The sequence below is a fragment of the Xyrauchen texanus genome, chromosome 44, assembly GCF_025860055.1.
Source record: "Xyrauchen texanus isolate HMW12.3.18 chromosome 44, RBS_HiC_50CHRs, whole genome shotgun sequence".
NCBI classification, from domain to species: Eukaryota; Metazoa; Chordata; class Actinopteri; order Cypriniformes; family Catostomidae; genus Xyrauchen; species Xyrauchen texanus.
The window spans coordinates 30942369-30962127 of record NC_068319.1 but is presented as its reverse complement, the minus strand read 5'-3'; the positions used below and the strand labels follow the sequence as shown (position 1 = coordinate 30962127).

The 19759-nt window shown below is 42.6% G+C and overlaps 1 protein-coding gene across 2 annotated transcripts in view; it reads right to left on the bottom strand.

Moving 5' to 3' along the window:
- The window catches only part of LOC127637033 (PH and SEC7 domain-containing protein 3-like), a 162916-nt gene that overhangs the window by 126737 nt on the left and 16420 nt on the right, over positions 1 to 19759 (bottom strand). For both annotated transcript variants that reach the window (XM_052117879.1, XM_052117880.1), the window contains exon 3: positions 5550 to 5661. In XM_052117879.1, coding sequence (XP_051973839.1) covers positions 5550 to 5661 — 112 coding nt within the window. The remainder of the gene's footprint in view (positions 1 to 5549; positions 5662 to 19759) is intronic.

Genomic DNA, 19759 nt, shown 5'->3' with positions numbered 1-19759 from the left:
CATATAATTTTATATCATATTACATATCATATTTATATTATACAGCATACAATTTAAATACCTGCTTCAAACGTTCATCGGAGTCCCGCTCTTCTTCTGAGGAAAATGTTAACTCTTCCATAATATCCTGGAGCTTTCTCGTCTGTGTATCGTTGCAAACGCACAGAAAAATGAATGAAATGTGTTTAAATCAAACCTCACAGTCGCCTGTGTATCGTTAAAAACATGCAGAAAAGTTGTTGTGTGTTGTGTTTACATTAAACCTCAGAGTCGGGGGCGTGTACATTTCCCTTGATCGTCTCAGCACATTAGCGTATGAATGGCGTAAGGTAATTCACTCTGCTGGTGGGTGAGATCACATTACAGATAATTAGATAGCCTAGTAAAAACTGTACAAACTGTACATCGCTTTGTTTCAAACAGATTACATTGCAGGAGAATATTTGTTTTAAATTTGAATTGTTTTATTTAAAAGTAGACACTTTAAGCTTTCTTTAGGCATATGTTTCATGTTTGTGTGATAAGTATTTGCAGAGTTTCAGTTCATTTTTGTGACATGTTTCTGAAATATGCTTGTGAACACAGAGACTGCTGAAAGCTTGCCCTTTTTATTTTCTTTAATTTAACAAAAGCACAAGGTTTTGCTGTTATTGTGAGTGTGCACAAATAAAAGTAGACCCTTTATAGTCTCTAATGATGTCTTACACTTATCTGTATGTATTTTAAATTGTTTCAGCTGTAATAACGAAAATATCCAGCAGGACGCGCCGGCACGTCCGTCGACCCAAGAGGGTTAAAGCATACTTCTCTTTGTAAGGCTTCCAAAAGACCATCAGATTTGCACGACTCAAATACCAAGATATTTCATCTTCATCCAGGAACATTTTACACAAAGTCACAATAATTTACCAATTTAGCCCTCTAGAATGTACAGAATGCATTTAAATCAACGATTTCTACAAGACCTAGGCTTGCTCTGTAATTCTGAAATTGATATTAACTGTGATGACTTGTATAACTGACAAATTAATGATTATAGCCTGATATACCTCTTTAAAATGTGTGTAATTTTTATTCATGTTGTATAACCAATTAAATAACCAGTACTATTTTGTAACCAGGGATTTTCATGTTTTGCATCCATGAAAAAAATTTCATGTTTAGTATGTTAAGCGTTCGCTGGCGTATGCAGAGAAAGCTGATGACAACCAATATCTTGTCTATTGTACCATTCTCAAGATATAAAACTCATGATTAAATATACACTATTTTTGAGTGGGAGATTTTTAAGACTCTGGAACAAAGGACCATAAATCGACTGTCAGAAAAGCCAGCCCAGTTGACCATGCGACTCTGAAAAGTCACTTCAGATTGGCGCAGGACACCTTTGGGGATGCAGCCAATTTCAGTTCAAATATTTCCAAACAGGAAGAACACGCTCTCTTCATCCTCTCTTCTCTCTTGGCTCTTGAGGCTCTTCGGCACTTCTCTCTCTTACGCCTGCACGTGCTTTGTCTGGTCACTCCGCTGACTGCCAGGTCCATGCCATGTGAGGCCCAAGGAAGCTCGAGACTTGACGTCCCGAGAAAGCTCATCACTTTCTACGGTTCACACACCAATGAGAAGGCCTCGCTTCAAAGATAACGTCATCATTCATACAGACAATAACTTCGATCATACAGAGATCAAAAACATCGACGGAACGAACTTTCGTTTCGCCAAGAACCAAGCAACACAAAGAACGCAAGGAAACACTACAAAGACACACAAGTACATCTCCAATATTGTGCTCAAAGTGCTGGTGTATTAATTAAATCATCTGGATAATCTGATAGCAAATCGATTAGATTTATGTTTAGAATAGTAATAAAGTTTGTCTGTGTTCAAAGATGATTGACTGTGGTATATTTTGATAAATAATCTCATCCCTGTTCCTAAAAGATTTAGCTCCAAAGCTGTACCTAAATACATGTGATATTATTTTCAATAAACCATGAGGATAATATCACTCCAATATGTGAATTAATCATAATTCACTTATTAAAGCTAATTCCTTACAGTAGAAATAGTGAGCTGATAAAACTAGACGTTGTATTACGATTTCAATGGTGGAGAATCTATTAAGACAAATAATCTAGTTATTTGTCATTTATCTAATTTATAATGGTTGTCGAATGTGACTAATTCCATTATACATTTCATTAACTAATAAGGACAGTTTAATTTAGTTCATAGCTCACATATTTCAAGACCCTAAATTCCCTCCTAAATTAGCATACCAAATATCCTACATTAGAGTTCTGTTTTATCATTGGTTTATTTTCCCCCATGTCATGTATTTTATAGTGTTAATTTTGTCAGCATTTTTATAATTTAGTCTTAGTCCTGTGTCAAATTTTGTCAAGCTTATTCTGTTTTTTTTAAGTCAAGATGAATGAAAACAATGAAAACTGTTGACATTTTAGTAATATTTTGTCACGTTTAGACAGGTGAAACATCAAGAAATCCAAGTGTTACTATAAGTAAATCATTACAATGATTTTAACTTAACACAAACCCTGAGTATCGAGAAAAAGAAAACTCGACACAATCAAAACTAGGTGGTACAGGTTATGCAGGCATATAACTGCAGACACCTTTTTGAGGTATGTTTTTGTAGGCAGTATGTTTTTACATCATATTCCAATTAATTTTGATGGTAATGTGAAGGACAAATAAACACAGCATTGACACTATGCCAAATACACAAGTCATTGGTCTATACTCAATCTTACATTACCTTTTTCAGCAACTTCACAACAATTTGCTAGCCTATAAGCTTAATGAGTTCAGTTTAGCTATAAAACACAGCCTACATAATTTAACGCCACCGTCTTGTCTTAATATAGCATATTAAGTTGTCTAATATACACTCACCTAAAGGATTATTAGGAACACCTGTTCAATTTCTCATTAATGCAATTATCTAATCAACCAATCACATGGCAGTTGCTTCAATGCATTTAGGGGTGTGGTCCTGGTCAAGACAATCTCCTGAACTCCAAACTGAATGTCAGAATGGGAAAGAAAGGTGATTTAAGCAATTTTGAGCGTGGCATGTTTGTTGGTGCCAGACGGGCCGGTCTGAGTATTTCACAATCTGCTCAGTTACTGGGATTTTCACGCACAACCATTTCTAGGGTTTACAAAGAATGGTGTGAAAAGGGAAAAACATCCAGTATACGGCAGTCCTGTAGGCGAAAATGCCTTGTTGATGCTAGAGGTCAGAGGAGAATGGGCCGACTGATTCAAGCTGATAGAAGAGCAACTTTGCCTGAAATAACCACTCGTTACAACCGAGGTATGCAGCAAAGCATTTGTGAAGCCACAACACGCACAACCTTGAGGCGGATGGGCTACAACAGCAGAAGACCCCACCGGTACCACTCATCTCCACTACAAATAGGAAAAAGAGGCTACAATTTGCAAGAGCTCACCAAAATTGGACAGTTGAAGACTGGAAAAATGTTGCCTGGTCTGATGAGTCTCGATTTCTGTTGAGACATTCAGATGGTAGAGTCAGAATTTGGCGTAAACAGAATGAGAACATGGATCCATCATGCCTTGTTACCACTGTGCAGGCTGGTGGTGGTGGTGTAATGGTGTGGGGGATGTTTTCTTGGCACACTTTAGGCCCCTTAGTGCCAATTGGGCATCGTTTAAATGCCACGGCCTACCTGAGCATTGTTTCTGACCATGTCCATCCCTTTATGGCCACCATGTACCCATCCACTGATGGCTACTTCCAGCAGGATAATGCACCATGTCACAAAGCTCGAATCATTTCAAATTGGTTTCTTGAGCATGACAATGAGTTCAGTGTACTAAAATGGCCCCCACAGTCACCAGATCTCAACCCAATAGAGCATCTTTGGGATGTGGTGGAACGGGAGCTTCGTGCCCTGGATGTGCATCCCACAAATCTCCATCAACTGCAAGATGCTATCCTATCAATATGGGCCAACAGTTCTAAAGAATGCTTTCAGAACCTTGTTGAATCAATGCCACGTAGAATTAAGGCAGTTCTGAAGGCGAAAGGGGGTCAAACACAGTATTAGTATGGTGATACTAATAATCCTTTAGGTGAGTGTAGTTGTCACTAGTTGTCTTAATATAACTTGTGAAAAAAAACAACAACCTAACATTATCACCAAGACATTAACCTACCTCAATTTCTTTGTGGTTAGCCTTCATATCATCGTCTCTTTCTCCCAAGTCCAACTGTTGCTGTCATTATTTTATCAAGGCGCCATTTTGTGGTCCGCGTTCTGTATAACGCGGCAGCTCATTTTTGCTTATCGCGGCCCATTCGGCACGTTTCGCGTATATAATCTCCCGATGGACCATCGGGAGAAACGGGCGGGCCGATGTGTTGGCCGTGAAATATGCTGAATGGGCTGCGATAAGCAAAAATGAGCCGTATTTAAGTAATTAAAAAAAAAAAACAGACTATAATATTTTGTCTCCTCTTTTTTTTCCCCTGACAGAAATAAAGAGAGATTTTATTTTTTAAACTACATTTTAGTCTCATCTTTTTTCATCAGTAATATTGCATGTTAATATAGTCACAGTTAGTGTTTAATGACGTCGATGCAGTCTCGTTATCGTCTTATCTTAGTCATGGAAAAAAGGTTGTTGACAAACATTTTTTGTCATAGTTTTCGTTAACGAAATGAACACTAGTATTTTAGCCCTCATGTTGCCATTATCCAGTGTCGAGTATTGTTAATGTAACTTTGTTGATTTGTTCAAGTAAAGTCAAGCCAAGTCAAGATTTAGTCAAGTTCATGTTTATGTTTCACACTTCTAGTTAGAGTTTTCGGATCTCACTTTTGTTTAATAAACTGAACTTGGGTTCATTACTCCATCGTTTTCATCATTGTCCTTGCCATCAGCATCGTTACAATCGTCTAGGAATAAGTCAAAAAAGTTATTAAAAAGTAAAAAACAAAAGAAATTGATAAAGAATACATGGCTTGGCATTAATTTGCATATTAAATTACCAGAGTGAGTAATGTATTGTGAGCTCACAAAACAGTGTGTAATTTCCTTGTGCATTCTGTTATGAGCAATTGTTTGAATCTTTGATGCTGTTAACAGCATTTTTAAAATAAAATTGTGACTGGATCATACAGTTGTTGGGTTCACTCCCCCTTCTCCCCTCACTCCGCTACTATCACACCCACTTTGAGTGCATCATTTAAAAATGTGGTGAGAGCTCCACTCTGCTGAAAAAGAGGGGTATTGTTACCCTTTAATGTTTGTAAGTTATTGTTATTTAAAAAATGTAATGGGACTTTTACTTTCAGAACCAGAATGTTGCAATCTATAGTATTATGAATGTTTTATAATCATCATATTATGAAGATCTTAACATGCACTTCACATATCTGGAGAAGTAAATTTTTAGTTCAGTGTCTCCTGCAGAAGATAGAGTCTCACCATAATATCCCAATTTATTACATCATTACATGTGAATAAAAGTAGAGAAGAGCATAATATTAACTTACCAGTATCTGCTGAGCTTGTATCTTCATTCTTTCCAAAGAGAAATTGGTACTTGGCTTTGGCCACACTCTGAGCATGTGCAGACGAGCAGTTGATCCAATCAAACGCCTCTCCCTACAAGAACAAACCAACATTCAACTTAAATACATTTGAATTAACATCATATAAACATGGCTGATTAACACAATTGTAACAGTTTCAAAATCTAGGCTACTAACAGGCTTGTCAATGGATCTTCTGTTCCCCTTCTGTCACTCACTCTACACTGTATCGATGTAGTGACACTAGGGGTCCCCCTTGGGAGCCCCAAACACCTCTCATCTTTAAGAAACCGCCAATGGGAATTGGCGAGTGGAATGCCACTCCCCCAGACATGAGGGTATAAAAGGAGCTGGCTTGCAAATCACTCATTCAGATTTTTCTTTGGAGCGGAGCGGTTGTGTTCAGTGAGCTGAATTACTCTGCTGATCCATTCACATCTGTGTGCAGAAAGCTGTTGGATTTACAGCGCATTACAGCAGTTTCTCCCCCTCTTGCGCCACCGTTGTGCAGAGAATGCTTCAACAGCTAAAATAATATATTCTTTCTTCATAAAGAGTATATTTTCCTTTCTAAAAGAGTGGCACTTACGAAAGCATCTTTTTCAAGATGCCTTTTCGTTTGTGTATTATTCCTGGTTGCGGTCACTATCTCTCCACTGCGATCACGGTCTCATGTTTCTGGGCACTACCCAAGTGGAGACATCTTTCGTGAATGGTTCATGTCCTCATTGCGAGAATATGACCAAGGCAACGTTGCGGTCACGGCTTTCATTCGTTAGAGGGAACGCCACCCTAGCGGCTCCCCGCCTCGGTCCTTCTACCTACGGGTATGAGGCAGAGTCGGTTAGCACTAGGGGCGATTTGGGTACTTCAATGGGAGCTTCTCTTTCGGGAAACCCCCCACGGACCTCCCATTCCCAAACACGCTCATATGCTCCAGTCAAGTTCTGGGATGCGATTTTGTTCGGAGCTCGCAAAGAGGATGAGTTGTCGCTAGCAGCATCGGAGAGCGGGCTTGTCCAGTCTGATGCAGAGGACTTGGCTGGGCACCCACCCTCGGGTGCGGTTGTCCAGTTGCAGGCTGATGCGGATGATGCCATGCTTGCCCGGGTGGCTGCGAGTGTCGGGCTGGAGTGGAATACTCAGCCCCCCCGAACCCTCACGGCTCTATGATTGGTTCCTGGAGCCAGAGCGCTGCTCACGGCCGCACCCCGCCCCCATAACCTTCTTCCCATAGGTGTATGATGAGCTCACGCGATCCTGGTGGGCAACTTTAACTGCCCATACCCAGTTCGCAGGCCCCTCCGCTCTCACTACCCTCAGCGGTGGGGCGGTCAGGGGTTACTCAGTGATTCCCCAGATCAGGCGGTTGCGGTGCACTTGTGGAGTCGCCTGAGGCTCCCTTCCAGGGCCTGTAGGCTTACATTGTCATTGGCGGCTAGGACCTACAGTGCTGCTACAGTGCTCCGCCCCATATGCCATGGCTCTCCTGCAAGTGCACCAAGCCAAGGCACTCAAAGAACTGCACATGGTTAGACCTGACCCGGGATTGATTCTGGAGCTGCGTTCGGAGACCGATCTCACCCTCCGGGCGACAAAGGTCATGGTGCAGTGATGTCCACACTGATGGTCCAGGAGTGCCACTCATCTCCTAGGACGGCCTATTCGCAGACGTCGGAGACTTTGCCCGTCAGCTTTCAACGGTGAGGAAGCAGACGGAGGCCACTCAACATATATGTAGACCCGCACCCTGTCTGCTCAAGGGAGTCCAGCTGAGGCGACAACACCAGCTCTGCCACAGCCTGCACCAACAGGCCGGCCCCGGCGTGGAACCAGCCGCAGGAAGCAGATGCCACCCTTCTCACGGCCGGCTGCCAAGAACCCAAGTTAGGCTTTGAAACGCCCCTGAGAAGGGCAACCCAGTAAGTCGGAGACCCGTGACACAGGAGCTGGTAAGAGCACCAATCCTTCCCCCAGGGGAGGGGAGGGCCGGGCGGAGAATCCTTGTTTTCCTGGGCCACAGTCGGTGTCCATGGAGATGTTATCAAAACCGTCAGCACCGTTTCTTTTTGGCGTTTCTCAGGTACGGCGACTCGCGCACCCAGCTGAGGCACAATTCTACCCGAGAAATGATGGTCACAACAGGTCGCGAGGACGATTCTCCACCTCCCCTGTCCCAGACCGCTCCTACACTGGCTATAAGAAGCCAAGTAAGTGCTTCAATGGACTCAGCATGGCCATGAGTGGCACCTCAGGCTCTGCCCCGTCACGATGCCCCACCCACATGCGTACGTCCGACGCGATTGTCCCCTTAGTCCCCCTGGTTCAGAGCTTGGGGGCATGGCTCGCACTCCCCAACCTGTCACAGTGGCTGATCAGGACCGTCCGGATCGGCTACGTGTTTCAGTTCACCAGGCACCCGCCCAGGTTCAATGGTGTCCGCTTCAATTTGGTGAAAGGCAAGAACGCCACTACCTTGCGCGAGGAGATCGTGTCCCTTCTAAGGAAGAACGCGATAGATTCTGTTCCTCCAGCCGAGATGAAGAAAGGGTTTTAAAGGGGGTAGGTTGCGGCCAATCTTGGACCTAGGAGTTCTGAACCAGGCTTGACACAGACTCCCGTTCAAGATGTTGACGCAAAAACTCATTTTGGCGAGCGTCAAGCATCAAGATTGGTTTGTGACGGTAGACCTGAAGGAAATGTACTTCCACGTCTCGGTTCTACCTTGACACAGACCCTTCCTGAGGTTTGCTTTCGAGGGCCGGGAATACCAGTACAAGGTCCTGCCCTTTGGTCTGTCCCTGTCACCTTGCACCTTCACGTAGGTCGCAAAGGCAGCACTTGCCCCCATCCGAACTTTTGCCATTGATCCAGGGCAAGGACAGACAATACGCCGGTGGTAGCATACATCAACCGCTAAGGTGCCATTGAGTGGAGACTCCACCCCCAAGTGGTCGAGCTGATTTGGAGTCGATTTGGTCAAGCACAGGTGGACCTGTTCGCTTCCCACTCTGGTATGCTCTGACCGAGGCTCCCCTCGGCACAGACACGCACTGGCCCCTGGGACTACGCAAATATGCGTTCCCCCCAGTGAGCCTACTTGCACAGACATTGTGCAAGGTCAGGGAGGACAAGTAGCAGGTCGTCCTACTAAACACCTTACTGGCCCACCCAGACTTGGTTCTCGGACCTCACACTTCTCACGACAGCCCCCTGGTGAATTCCCCTGAGGAGGGAACTTCTTTCTCAGGGACGGGGCACCATCTGGCACCTGCGACCAGACCTCTGGACCTCTATATCTGGCCCTTGAAAGGGATGCGGAAAACTTAAATGGCCTGACACCTACAGTGATAGACACAATGGCTGTCTATCGTTTGGAAGGATGCGTCCTCCGGAGGTTGCATTTGTCAGCCACATAAGTCATCGAGGCTCGTTTAATTTGTATTTTATTTTATTGGGAATGCAAAAAAGGTTAACAATTGTATAAATGTATATGCATAAAAGGCATTGACAATAGATAAAAAATACGAAAAATAAAGACCAAAAAAATGAAACGAGACAGCCTCAATTACGTATGTGGCTGACAAATGTGACCTCCGGAGGACACATCCTTCCAAACGAGAAACAACCATTCACTCAGGCCAGGGCTCCCTCTACAAGGTGCCTGTATATCCTGAAGTTGCATCTGTATGCTAAGTGGTGTTCTTCCTGACTCGAAGACCCCCAGAGATGCGCAGTGCTTTCATTCCTTCAGGAGAGGCCTTCTCCTTGAAGGTGTATTTAGTCGCTATATCGGCACATCACAATGCAGTAGATGGTAAGTATTTAGAGAAGTACGACTTGTTCTTGAGAGGCACTAGGAGGTTAAACCCCCCAGATCACGTCTCATCCTCTCAGGGACCTCTCCATGGTCCTTGGAGGCCTACAGGGAGCTCCATTTGAGCCCCAAGAGTCAACTGAGCTAAAGCCAACCACTATGAAGACAGCCCTCCTGACTGCACTCACTTCCATCAAGTGGGTAGGAGATCTGCAAGCATTCTCAGTCAACAAAATGAGCGGGATACTCTTGCGTGATCCTGAGACCCCGACCAGGCTATGTGCCCAAGGTTCCCACAACCCCATTTATGTATCAGGTGGTGAACCTGCAAGCACTGCCCCAGGAAGAGGCAGACCCAGCCATTCCCCTCCCCTAAGGTGAAGACGTGCTCTTTTTACCCCCAGTCATGTTCACGAAGTCATGGACCCTGGATGTCCTTCCTCCTTAGCCCTGTGGCAGGCGAGTTTTCAGGGAAAATCACTGTCAGCCCAGTATGTGTGCCAACTAGGCCTTGTACTGGGGTAGGTGCCACACATGTGCTGGTTACCCGTAGGTAACCCTTTGTGATGTATCTTCCTGAAAATGGTTACCCATTGGTAAACCGTCTCTTCCTTGGTCACCGTGTTTGTAGAACTCCTTCCCCCCCGGGTAGGACCTACCACGGGACTTCTCCACATGAGATGCTTCTGACAAGACTCGGTAAGACCATGTGATGTATTTTCACTTGAATGCCCCCTCCGGGCAGGGTGTGGTCTCCCCTGTGTGGTCTCCTTCGGAGGGATTATATGGCCCCCATATTTTGGTCCTTTTGGGGAGAAAAAGAGAAGAGGACGTGGCTGGGTCAGCCAGTCCCTAAATTTTGGGCAGTCGACTTGTCCCCAAGGTGCAGGGGACCGTTTGACACCTGTTTGTGCATTGGGGGAGGTTACGTTAAGGCCGGGTGCACTGGCTACGAAGTACGCAGGGGTCTGCCCATCTTGCACCGCCAGTCCACCTAACACAGCTCAGTTAGTTGTGCCATTTTGTAAAGGGACCCCTAGTGTCACTAAGTGACTTGGTTACTGTTTACCTCTGTTCCCTGATGGAGGGAACGAGACGGTTGTGTCTCTCCTGCTACAACAATGCACTACCTGCTGGAATGGACGGGACCTTGTCTCGGCTCCTCAGCACAAAACCTGAATGTGTGGTTGCAAGCCAGCTCCTTTTATACCCATATGTCCGGGGGAATGGCATGCAAATTCCACTCGCCATTTCCCATTGGCCTTTTCTCAAAGATCGGAGGTGTTTAAGGCTCCCAAGGGCAACCCCTAGTGTCACTAAATCGACACAAAATCTCGTTCCCTCCATCAGAGAACAGAGGTTACAACAGTAACCGAGACATTTTCAGATGTTTTAGTGAACTTGAAATAAACAATGTGTAAAATAGGGTGCAACAGTCTGGATCCGAAGAAACTCTCTCATTCATTTTCTCAACCGGTGAATTGATTTTTAGTGATAGTTTATAAACCTTTAAAGACAAACTAACCATTAGCTCAGAGGTTAACTGATGGTGTATACCTTTGATAAAACCAGCAGTCCACACAAAGCATACCAAAAGAGCTCTGCAGCCACCGTCCACTCCCATGACACAATATGAATGGCGCAATTAAGTTGCTCTCCCTATACTCTAGAACTACTAATATATTTGTATCTGATTATTTTAAAATTAATTAAATATATTGTTTCTATACTTCAAGGCAAGTCAAGTCAATTTTATTTGTATAGCGCCTTTCACAACACACATCGTTTCAAAGCAGCTTTACAGAATATCAGCATTAACAGACGATAAAACTGCAATGTCTATAAAGTCGATTAATCATCGTTGTGTAATTTCGATAAAATACGATTTTTAATAGTGTTAAAAATAATTAAATGATAATTGTATAATTGTATTAATAACCCCAGTGAGCAAGCTTTTAAAATTACTTTTAATCAATAACTTTAAACCAACATTTTTATATTGTTTCATCGGTTTTCATATGAATCAAAGTTTGTACATTGTGATTGCCCTCATAGCTGGTTGGTTTGGTTAGTGGCTTACATCTCTTTTATAAAGGATTTTATAAAATCCCTATAGAAAAAAAAAAATCAATGGGAAAAATACTTCCAGAACCAAGATGGCTGAAACTGGGCATTCACTGCAGCACTCTATAAGTGTTCATTTTATTTGCTGGCATTAAATTGTTTTATGTAAATATCACTATATTCTGTTTAGTATATTATAAACTTCTAACAGCACATAATGAATGTCATATGTGTTTATAAGTTCACATAAACACCAGTTTTGGGCTTCTAGGATGATAATACTGCTTCAAATAAATGCTAATGAGCATTTAATCCCATTTAATCATCAGAGAAATTGACATCAGAATCGAGACAAAACAGTCTACCATCAGATAACCCAACCCTGAAACACCTATTGTATTCTTTAGTTTTCCTATTGCTTTTGTAGTTTTTTTTATAAAAAAAAATAATAATAATATTGCTGGTTGTCTATTGGAGACGCTACTTTGGTTGTGTTTGATGTGGAGCACGGATCCGTTTGTTTGGATAAACTACGGTGGATTGGAAAGTGCGTAGTTTATGTCAAGTGTGTTACACGCAGCGCTGGGATATGTACAATTGTGTGTGCGATTGAATGGATTGCCTTGAAAGTTGTATGTGTCGCTAAAGTTGTTTGATGAGTGAAAATGGAGGAAGATGAGGCTGTTGCGCTTACAGAGAGTAAAAGGGAGCGTAAGCTCACCGCAAAGGCTTGGGAGTTAAAGATAAAATCACTACAAAAAGGACCGTAAATCCAAAGTGGATAAAATAAAAAATGTGATTGCTTCAATGAAAGAGCTTATGCAAAATGATGAAAATTCATCCAAAGTTTGTTTTTTGCTGGAAACACTGAAGCTGTTGAGAGATGATGTCACTTTGTTGCATGAGAGTGTCATCTCATTCAGTAATAGATGGAATACCAACAATGAATATGGCGGTTCAAGGGCAATCTCTTTCTAGTGATTCGTTGCCTGCTGCTGCAACCTCTGATGCTGCAAACTCTGATGCAAATTTACAAAGGATTCTAGACCAAAGTGCGGAACGTAATGAGTTGACGCATGAGCATTTCATGGATGAGATTAAACCAACTGATAGTATTTCAAATGTATTCAGCAAAAAATCAAGGAGCTCTTCTTCTGGTTCACGATCTAGTAGATCATCTACATCATCTGCTCGTCTTCAAGCTGAAGCTGAAGTGGCGGCTTTATTAGCCAGTCAGCAAATGCTGCAACAGAAGCATGCTGTGGAAGAAGAAGAGGAGCGCTTAAGAAAGAAAAAGGAACAAATTGATCTTCAAACTAAAATAGCTGTGTCTATGGCTAAAGCCAACGTGTATAGGTCTGCTGCATCAGAACAAAGCATGCATTTGGTAGAAAGTAAATCAAGAAAGGAAAAGGATGAAACGATCAGCTCAAATTCAATGGCAGTGGCATCAGTTCAATTTGACACATATGTCAAGTCACAGTCTCTGTCTGTTAATAATTCAACAGGAGGTGCAAGAAATAAGGAAAGTAATTCTCAGTTTCAGCCTGTGCAACAACCGAGGTCCATAACACTATTTCAGCCAACTGCATCTGTGAATGGGCAGCTACTCGGCAACCATAGTAGCAATGTACCTGTTTCAAGACAATCACGAACTGATGGAGAATAAGGAAATATATTGCATCTTATGGAAAAACAAAATGAAATTACTGCCATGTTGGTAAAACAATGTAACATTTCATTACTTCCTCACAGAGATATTATATCCTTTGATGGAGATCCTTTACAATATCAATGCTTTATACGTTCATTTGAGGAGGTTGTGGAAAGAAGAGCAAACAACTATGGTGATTGTTTCTACTTTCTTGAGCAGTATACCCGAGGTCAACCTAGAGAACTTGTCCGAAGTTGTCAACACATGACTTCCACGCAGGGTTATATGAAAGCTAAGACCCTACTTAAGGAACATTTTGGAAACTAACTCAAAATCTCTTCAGCATATATGGACAAGGTGCTCTCCTGGAAGTTCATAAAACCTGAGGACATAAGGGCTTTACAAGATTATCATCTTTTTCTTAGAGCTTGCTGTAATGCTATGGAGGATGTTCGTTATATGAAAGAGTTAAATTTGGTGACTAACATGCAAATAATTCTTTCAAAGTTGCCCTTTAAGCTCAGAGACAAATGGAGAGCAGTGGCGTGTGATCTGCAGGAAAAACGTAAGGAACCAGCAGCATTTAAAGACATTGTGGATTTTGTAGAAAAGCAAGTAAAAAATTGCGACAGATCCTGTGTTTGGAAACATCTTAGAGGCTCCCTTTGGTGGAGGTCGAAGTATGATTCGTTCCAAGACTAAGGGAAGTAGTTTCGCTACTACTGTTACTGTACCAGGTATGGAAGACGTTAGGAAAATCAATAAAGGAAGTGTATCCTGTCTTTGTTGTGGCGAAGAACATTTCTTGAATTCCTGTACTGTGCTTGCTAAAAAAATCCATAAAGAGAAGATGGACTTTCTGAAGAAGAAAGGAATCTGTTTTGGCTGTCTATGTACAGGCCGTATTAGCAGAGATTGTAAGAAGCGCATAACATGCAGTGTGTGTGGCTCTAAACATCCCAGCATCCTTCATGTTTTTCAACGAGATAAAATAGAGGAACCAAAACAAGTAATGGGCAGTGCTCTTATCTCTCTTCAGTCCAGTAGTCTTACTGGGGCCGGTAAAGATGCTTGTGCCTTGTCCATTCTTCCAGTTTGTATTAAATCTAAGAATGGAAACAAAATTGTGGAAACATATGCCTTTTTAGATCCAGGCAGTTCAGCGACCTTTTGCACAGAGAGTCTTATGAATAAGCTTAATCTTTCTGGCAAAAAACTGAATATTCTGCTTAAAACCATGAATCAAGACAAATCGGTTTCCAGTTATGTTGTCAAGGATCTAGAAGTTGCTGGATTGGATCAGACACATTATTGTTCACTTCCTGAAGTGTATTCCCAGAAAAGTATGCCAGTTTCTAAATCTAATATTCCTATGCAGAGTGATCTTGTTCGATGGCCTTATTTAAATAGCATACACTTGCCCTCAATTGAAGCAGGATTTGAGCTTTTAATTGGAGCAAATGTACCAGAGGCACTTGAGCCATGGCAGGTTGTTCGCAGTCAAATGAATGGACCATATGCGGTAAGAACCATACTTGGATAGACAGTGAATGGACCGCTTAAAGGAATGGAGAGGAATGGAACTTGCTGTAATGACCAATCTCATGTGACTGTTAACAGGATCTCTGTCTCAAAATTGGATAAGCTTTGGGAACAACAGTTTAAAACCGATTTCCCTGAAAATGATCTGGATGAATTGGTAGGGATGTCTAAAGAAGACAATCAATTCATTGATCTCGTATCTCAGTCTGTAAAACTGATAGATGGCCATTACTGCATTAGTTTGCCCCTCAAGCATAAACATGTGGTCCTACCAAATAATAAAATAGTTGCAGAACAGCGGGCTTGGAGTCTGCAAAGAAAATTCGAAAAAACTCTGCATTTCAAGCAGATTATACTACTTTTATGGAAGATGTGATTTCCAAAGGATATGCGGAAAGGGTACCTGTGGAGGAACTTGAAAGGCATGATGGTCGTGTGTGGTACATACCTCATCATGGGGTTTACCATTCAAAAAAGAAAAAGATCAGGGTTGTTTTTGACTGTAGTGCCTCATTTCAGGGAGTGTCAACGACACTTGAGGTTTCTGTGGTGGTCAAATGGCGATCTGAGTAAAGACTTGCAGGAATTCAGAATGGTTGTACATCTGTTCGGAGCTTCTTCATCCCCAAGTTGTTCTAATTATGCACTTAGGAAATGTGCAGAGGACCATGGAAGTTTGTTTAATTGCAGAACAGCAGAGGTCATCCGGAAACACTTCTATGTTGATGATTGTCTTACTTCAGTGCCCACAGAATCTAATGCTATCCAACTATGCAAGGAGCTTCATGCAATGTGTGCTAAAGGTGGATTCCATCTGACCAAATGGATGAGCAACAGTCGAGAGGTTCTGAATTCCATACCAGAAGAAGACAGGGTGAAAGAGGTAAAGGACCTTGACTTGAAGCATGATGTGCTTCCTATGGAAAGAGTACTAGGTGTACAGTGGTGTGCTGAATCTGACACCTTCAGATTTAAGGTAGTAATAAAGGACAGACCTTTTACCAGAAGAGGGATACTTTCAGTGGTTAGTGCCATATATGATCCTCTTGGATTTTTGTCTCCAGTAGTTCTTTCTGCAAAGAAGATTCTTCAAGATCTTTGCAGGGAAAGGGTTGGATGGGATAGTATTATACCCATCAAAATATGTACAGAAATGGAGAAATTGGCTCGAAGATCTTCATGGCTTGGATAAATTTGAGACAAAAAGATGTTTGAAACCTATAGAGTTTGGAGAAGTCACAGTAGCACAGTTACATCATTTCTCGTATGCCAGTGAGGAAGGCTATGGCGTTGTGTCTTACCTGCTTCTCCATAATAGTCAGAACATTGTACATTCTGCCTTCTTGATGGGTAAGGCTCGAGTAGCACCAGTGAAATCTACCACCATTCCCCGTATGGAACTTACAGCCGCCACTCTTGCTAGTCGGATGGACAGGCTATGGAAAAGAGATCTAAGGATGGAATTACAAGATTCTGTGTTTTGGTCTGACAGCACTGCTGTGCTAAAGTATATTCAAAATGAGTCCTCTAGATTTAAGTGTTTTGTTGCCAACAGAGTGTCTGAGATCTTGAGAGCATCCCAAGCGGCTCAGTGGAGATATATAAATTCTGCCAACATTCCTGCTGATTTTGCCTCAAGAGGGCTGAAGGTGGATATTTTACTTCGGGAGCAGATGTGGACATTTGGCCCTCCCTTTCTTACTAGATCACAAGAAGAGTGGCCAGATATGCCAATTGATTTGGGAAAGAGTTTGGTTCAAGACCCAGAAATCAAGCAAGAACTTGTGGTTAACACTCTACTGGTTCAAACTGAGGAAGGATATAGTGCTGTAGCACGGCTTATTAATCATTATTCATCATGGACACGTCTTATTAAGGCTGTTGCCTGGATCCTTAGGCTGAAGAAATCCCTACTAACTCTAAGTTAAAGGAGAAAACAATTGAAGGAAACTCTTGATTGTACTGAATTGAATCAACCACTGGAGGTTATTAATGGAAACATGCTTAAACTACGATCCAGTATGAGTGAAGGCTATCTTTCAGTAGACGAACTAGAGGAAGGTGAAATGGCGATTATACGCTTTTCCCAGAAGATGAGGTTCCCAGAGGAATTGATATCTCTACAAAGAGGTGAAGACGTCAAGCGGAACAGTCCTCTGTATCGTTTCAATCCAGTACTTGAGGCAGGTTTTATAAGAATGTATGGACGTCTAGATAATGCAGCCATGCCTGAAGAATCAAAACACCCAATAATACTGGCAAAGGATCTGCATATTTCTGAACTTCTTTTAAGGCATGTTCATAATGAGGTCGGGCACAGCGGACGAAATCACATGTTGGCTAGGCTGCGTCAACGATATTGGATACCAGGGGCAAGTACTGCCATATGGAGAATTTTGTCCAGATGTGTAATCTGCAAACGACTTCAAGGAACAGCAGGTTCTCAACAGATGGCAAATTTACCTTTAAGCAGAGTCTTACCAGATTTACTCGAGTCTTACCACCATTTACTCGAGTTGGAATTGACTGTTTCGGCCCATTCGAGATTAAACGTGGACGAAGCACTGTGAAGCGATATGGAGTCATTTTTACCTGTTTGGCTATAAGAGCCATACATATCGAAGTGGTTGCATCATTGGATACGGATTCCTTCATCCACGCCTTACGGCGGTTCATAGCACGACGTGGTCAAGTATTAGAATTACGCTCCGATAATGGAACCAACTTTGTTGGAGCTGAACGAGAATTGAGAGAAGCCATAAAAGGTTGGAACCATCATAAGATCAGTGATGTTCTAATTCAGAAGAGTATCAAATGGATATTTAATCCTCCTACGGGATCTCATCACGGTGGTGTTTGGGAGAGGATGATTCGATCAGTGAGGAAGATTATGAATTCAATCTTGAGGGGGCAGAGTTTAGATGAAGAGGGTCTTCATACGCTTTTTTGCGAGGTGGAGTCAATTATTAATGGCCGTCCTATAACAAGATCATCTATGGATCCTAAAGATCTAGAGGCTCTAACACCTAACCATCTGTTACTTCTGAAAACTCAACCATCTTTACCCCCTGGTTTGTTTCAGAGGGAGGACTTATATGTACGTCGTAGGTGGCGACAAGTACAGTACATGGCCGACCTGTTTTGGAGGAGGTGGATAAGGGAAAACCTACCTCAGCTACAGGAAAGGCAGAAATGGCTTGTAAAGAGAAGAAACTTTAAAGTGGGAGATATTGTACTCGTTGCCAATGATGCTGCCCCTCGAAACTCATGGATTATGGGTAACATTGTCCATACTATACCAGATAAGAAGGGATTTATCCGCCAAGTGAGGATTAAAACAAGGTACAACTACTTAGACAGACCTGTTACCAAGATTTGTCTACTTCTGGAAATGGAAGAAGACTATAACTGATTTTTTGTTTTTTACATGGACAAATGCATGCATATACATACTGTATATGTAAACTTTTTGTATATTTCTAAAATGATTTGTATATTGTTAATGTATTTATTATTGTTGGTAATTGATGATGATTATTATCTTTATTTTGTCTGTAATAATCATGGGGCCGGAATGTAGGAGCATTATTTATTATTGGTTATTCACTGTCACGGGGGCACAGGTGATCACTTCCGTTTCCTATATTATTTCCTTTTGCGGATTGTTTGTTGCTGTGTGTTTGGAAGGGGCGAGTTGCGGGAGCCAACTTTCTGTTGACCGTATTGCCTTCAAGAAATCATGTCTGCATATGTCAAGCTGAAATAAAGCGAAATCAAGTAAGATCATCAGTCTATTGTTTTCATAACGATATGTCGACAAAGTGCGAGCGAGTAACTAACCATCCCGCTACATAGCCTCTTTGTGGCTATTGGATGCCGCGAACACTCCATCCATTACAGTAGCCACCATCTTGGATTTTGACTTGTAAAATGATAACATTTAAAATTTGTATGCCCTCAAAACTTTGTCAAATTCACCCAAAAAATGGCTCAAAATAATCAAATCAAATCACTTTATTGTCACACGAATATATACACAAGTGCAACAGTAGGTGAAAGTCTTGTGTGCAGTTCCGAAGTCATGACAGTGACGAGACATATACCAATTACAATAAACAACATATTTACACAAAATATTACACAATTTACATATTGAATGTTCACATAATTACCGTGGCAGAGGATGCCATATGCCCCAGGAGCCTCTGGAACTGTTTGAGAGGAACCGCTGTGCCGTGCTCAAAGAGAGCAGTGACGGCATTGTCCTACAGGCCTTGAAGGGGAATACCGGGCGGTCCCGCCAGGTGGCAACGTTCTCGGGACACAAGTGGATCGCAACCGCCTTGTCCACCTGAGGGACCTCCGTGTATCTGTCGACCGCCCCACCGTCCAGGGTAGTGAGTGCGGAGTAAAAGGTGCCCTCCACGAACTCGTCGGCTCGTCATGCACTTCCGGAAAGAAAGGTACCGGCGGGGTGGGGGGAGTAGCTTTCTCTCGTGAGAAAGCCGCGACCGCAATGTTGCCATGGCTATGTTCTCACACTGAGAACATGAACCATTCATAAAACGCTGCCTGCGTGTGTTCGCAGCCCATCACACTAGACAGCTTTTACGACCGTCAGAAGTGGAGAGAAATTCGACTGCATCCAGGAACTACACAGCGGCAGAAGGGCATCTTTAAAAAGACGCATCCTGAAAAGGACGTTCAACGCTCGCTTGTGTATGTTACCCTTACCAGAATCAAACTCTTTTAAAGAAAATAAAATCTTTCAGAAAATCAACTCTTTTATAAAAGAAGCACTGTCGAAGCGCCCAGGTGCAGAGTCTGCACAGCGTTGGAAAGCCGCAGGAATGCGCCGTCAAAGCCAACAGGAAAGCTCTCTTGCAGAGGTGGTAATGCAGTCGCGCACACAGCTCGCTGAACACACAACCATTTGGCTCAGAAGAAAAAGCTGTCTGGCATTCCCTCGCCCGCTCCCTTTATACCCGTATGTCCGGGGGTGGGGCATGCAAATTCTGTCTGCCAACTTGACATTGGCCTTTTCTCAAGTTCAAGTTCAGAGGTACACGAGGCTCTCAGAATAGACCCCTTGTG